This window comes from Corylus avellana, chromosome ca6, assembly GCF_901000735.1.
Source record: "Corylus avellana chromosome ca6, CavTom2PMs-1.0".
In the NCBI taxonomy this organism is placed as follows: domain Eukaryota; kingdom Viridiplantae; phylum Streptophyta; class Magnoliopsida; order Fagales; family Betulaceae; genus Corylus; species Corylus avellana.
In genome coordinates this window covers 24,607,664-24,611,986 of record NC_081546.1, presented here as the reverse complement: position 1 = coordinate 24,611,986, position 4,323 = coordinate 24,607,664, and the positions used below count along the sequence as shown (strand labels likewise).

Here is a 4,323-nt window from a genome sequence, read left to right as displayed (position 1 = left end):
TCTAGATAATTCTTTTTGTTCTTTTCTAAGCGTAGAAGTCGTGATTGGGAGTACGCCTGGCGTGCTTCAACAGTGAAGCACGCCAGGCACAAATTTTTTTTTTTTTTTTTTTTCAAAAAAATTAAAATAATAAAATAATAATAAAATAATAAAAAAAAAAAATTTTTTGTGATGCACGCCAGGCGTGGTCAATATCTTTACCCAGCGTAGAATTGTGTGATCATACTTTCCCGGACGGCTTCTATATATATCGGTGACCAATAAGGCCCATGGCTTAGGTTAGGTGGGGGGACCTCTATTGGTTTTGTTGGATGAATCCCCAAGTGGGGGAGTGTACCTAATAATTTCTCCAAAATAATGTAATCATTGATTTTGAAAGATTGACATTTTCAATCCAGCGTATCAAATAAAAAAAAGAAAATATTCAATAGTTATCAGGTTTGCAGGTGGAGGACTCATGTTGGGAGGACTACTCTCTAAAATATTTGGTTAAACCTGACACATCATTTTTTTTTTTTTTTTGTCCTATAGTTTATATTCTATAATTTAATAATTTAACCCAAATAATAATTTGGTCTTTGGGACTTAATAATGAAACTGGTTGAAGGAATTGTAGTTGAAATAAATGCTAGTTACAGGGAATCAACTCAAACCTTTTCTGCATATGTAAGATTTACTAACTGAATTTTCAATTGGTGTCAAGAACTATAGGGTTCTTGGTTGGACATGTTATAGCTCTTAGGATGCATTTGGTATTAGGATTTCATAGATAAAAAGTGCAATTTTAAACAAAATCCCAGAAAAGTAAACCCACATTGGGCCTATATTTTGAAAGTTTTGAGATATATGCATTTTTTTTTCTTCTAAGTTGAGATATATGCATTTGATCAGTCTAAATGTTCATCTCTTAATCACAAAAGATTGATAATTCTGCAGAACCGGTGTGTGAATATGATAGCCCACCTCTTCAATGCTCCTTTTGGGGAAACTGAGACTGCTGTTGGCGTGGGTACCGTGGGATCATCAGAGGCAATAATGCTGGCAGGTCTAGCTTTTAAAAGGAAGTGGCAGGCGAGGAGAAAATTAGAGGGCAAACCATATGATAAGCCTAACATTGTCACTGGAGCCAATGTGCAGGTGGGTTTCACTTTCTGGCTTTACTAATATTTTAAACTACTAAAATATTTGAAAATTGCAGTCTTTGTTGATCCTATTATTTAGTGTGCAGTGCATTTTTCTGGTTCAAATCTACCTCAATTATCACTGTACAGAAAGAAGAAAGATTAAGCCCTGGATAGTATGGTCAAGTTATTAACACCTAGACCCTTCTCTATTGGGATTAGACTTTGTTTAGCAATGATTGTAATTATTAAATCACTACTTATCTCAAAAGTTTAAGCTATTAATATTCTAACATTCTCTCTTAATAAGTGAGACAGAATATATAAAATATTTAATTGAAATAAAAAATAAACTACAAAGATATGGTTCGAACTCATGACCTCTTACTTAAAATGATAAGAAATAAGACGTGAATTACAAATATAGGGTTCGAATTCAGAACGTCTACTTTGATATCATGTTAAGTCATCATTCTTATAAAAACTGAAGCTGATAAGAAACTGTGAATCTAATCATTTAATTAATATTCTAACACATATGACATATCATTCATTCATGAGCATTATATATCTAGTTGTTTTTTGATTCTTTTACCTAATATATAGGGCTATATAGAATCTATTTTTGTATGAGTGGAACTAGATGTTTCTAAGATGATTTTGTTTTTTAATGTTGCAACCACTAAGATGATTTTAGTATATATATGAATGGTGAATTACCTAAAAATTATATGGTCCACAGGTTTGCTGGGAGAAATTTGCTAGGTACTTTGAGGTGGAGCTGAAGGAGGTAAAATTGTCAGAGGGATATTATGTGATGGATCCTGTGAAGGCAGCAGAGATGGTAGATGAGAACACCATCTGTGTTGCAGCAATTCTTGGATCAACCTTGACAGGAGAGTTTGAGAATGTGAAGCTCCTAAATGAACTGCTTGTCAAAAAGAATAAGGAGACAGGGTGGGACACGCCAATTCATGTTGATGCTGCCAGTGGAGGGTTCATAGCCCCTTTCCTTCACCCTGAGCTGGAGTGGGATTTCCGCTTGCCCTTGGTGAAGAGCATAAATGTTAGTGGTCATAAGTATGGGCTTGTCTACGCTGGTGTTGGCTGGGTTATTTGGAGAAGTAAAGAGGATCTGCCTGATGAGCTTGTCTTTCACATCAACTATCTTGGATCTGATCAACCCACATTCACCCTCAACTTCTCGAAAGGTAATACCCACAGGAAATGGTGGATTTATTTTCATGCATAGAGGGATTTGCTGTATGTGCATTAGTTTAAGCTGTGATAGGAAGTGGTTGATTTATCTCTCTCACGTGTGGACTCGAACTCTACATCAACAAGTGAGGCTAATCAATACGTAAAATATTTAATTGAGTTAAGAATAAACTGTGAAGTCAGTGTCCGAACTCATGTTCTTTGCTCTAATATCATGTTAAATAATCATTTATCCAAAACAATTTAAGCCGATAGAAAGAAAGAAAAATGTAATCATTTTATTTACATATTAACACTTCGTAACCTTCATAAATTTAGGCAGTCTTGTTAACTTATCAAGTTATCATTGTAAAAATCATTATAAACAAGCAAAGGGTTTGCAGATTTTGGATTTTTTGTAACAAGTCTAATGAATCTGCTTTCCTCATCATTCGTCTTCCTTCCTTTCCTTTTTTTTATTTTTTATTTTTTTTATTGTAACATGTTCAATCCTGGCAGGCTCTAGTCAGATAATTGCTCAATATTACCAGTTTATACGGTTGGGCTTTGAGGTACTTTCTGCTTCCATTTTAATTTCCAAGCCTTAGAAGGATTGAAAAATTCCTTCGTGGCTTGATTTAGCACATTGATTGTCTGGAAATAGTTTAGATTGCTTATAATTTGGTCAGGAAATACCTTTTTATGCTATATCATAATTGTGTTGATCTTGTTTGTGTAAGGGTTACAAAAATATCATGGAAAACTGCACTGAGAATGCCAGAATGCTGAAAGAAGGAATAGAGAAAACAGGGCGATTTGACATTGTCTCCAAGGATGTTGGAGTGCCCCTGGTAGCCTTCTCCCTGAAAGACAGTAGCAAATACACAGTGTTTCAGATATCAGAGAATTTGAGAAGGTTCGGGTGGATCGTCCCAGCTTACACTATGCCGCCCAATGCCGAACACATCGCCGTCCTTCGGGTAGTTATCCGAGAGGATTTCAGCCGGACTCTGGCTGAGAGACTTGTTACAGACATAGACAGAGTTTTGAAGGAGATGGATGAAGTCCCCTCCAGCCATGTCTCCGCCAAAGCTGCTCATGTCACAACAACTGTTGATGAGACACAAGACGGCAATGGAGGCAGAAAGCGCGTTGAAAAGAGTGTAAGAGAGACTCAGGAGGAGGTAATTAACACCTGGAGGCGATTTGTGGCGAGCAAGAGAACTGGAGTTTGCTAGTCCTCAGATTTGTGTCTTATGCATGCTACCTTTACCTTGTAATATTTATCTTTTCTTTTTCCCTAGCTTGGGACTGGATACAGACATATGTTATTATTTATTGCTGTGTGGATTTGTTGATGACTCTTATATAAATGGTTATTCCATCAAATCTGTTATGTTGCTAAAATATATAAACTTTTTGAATAATGCTATTTAGTAGAGTGTTACACTAATTAACCAATTTTCCTAATAATTGATTAATTAGTTTGTATATATATGTATTCCTTACGTACCACATTTGTTTGAATTAACAAGACAATCAATAAGGTGAAACTGATCCTGCTGCGCTTCTCATCCCAAGGACTCTTTTTGCATAATTGGCCCTTTCCGCGGCTATGCGAGGGGTAGTGACAAGACAAAAGTCTGCTCACGTGCTGAGCTGACATGATTCATGGTAGGCATAAGGGCTATGTGATGCAGCGTAGGATTGTAGTGAACAAGAAAACAAGAAGTAGAAGGGATAAATATTTCTAAGATTGTGAGACTATCACAAGAATCAAAGAAACCTTCTCAAATCAATAGATGCTATCTATGAATTTAAGGAAAAGTAATGAAGAAACACAACTCTGAGTATTCTTATTGAGAAAACCAAATAATAATCAAAACTGAGTTTGCTAGAGGCTATAAGCATGTATTTATAGCCTCCAATACTCCTAATACCAATAAAACACAGAATAGGGACGTTCAAAACCCTAATCCTAGCAAAACAAGGAAAGAAAGTCGGT

At 35.9% G+C, this 4,323-nt stretch overlaps 1 protein-coding gene across 1 annotated transcript; it reads left to right on the top strand.

Moving 5' to 3' along the window:
- The first annotated feature begins 900 nt into the window (after positions 1–900).
- Positions 901–3,670, top strand: LOC132184820 (glutamate decarboxylase-like). Its single transcript, XM_059598593.1, has 4 exons — positions 901–1,137; positions 1,864–2,332; positions 2,838–2,890; positions 3,059–3,670. Exons 1-4 carry the CDS (start codon positions 952–954, stop codon positions 3,554–3,556), a joined length of 1,206 nt encoding a protein of 401 aa, XP_059454576.1. The 5' UTR covers positions 901–951; the 3' UTR covers positions 3,557–3,670.
- Positions 3,671–4,323: the final 653 nt, after the last annotated feature.

Bases quoted from the DNA above. Each gene is read 5' to 3' on its own strand.
- LOC132184820 (XM_059598593.1), top strand. From the start codon at position 952: ATGATAGCCCACCTCTTCAATGCTCCTTTTGGGGAAACTGAGACTGCT. The intron at 1,138-1,863 runs GTGGGTTTCACT...TATGGTCCACAG, and splicing joins TCACTGGAGCCAATGTGCAG to GTTTGCTGGGAGAAATTTGC. The intron at 2,333-2,837 runs GTAATACCCACA...CAATCCTGGCAG, and splicing joins CACCCTCAACTTCTCGAAAG to GCTCTAGTCAGATAATTGCT.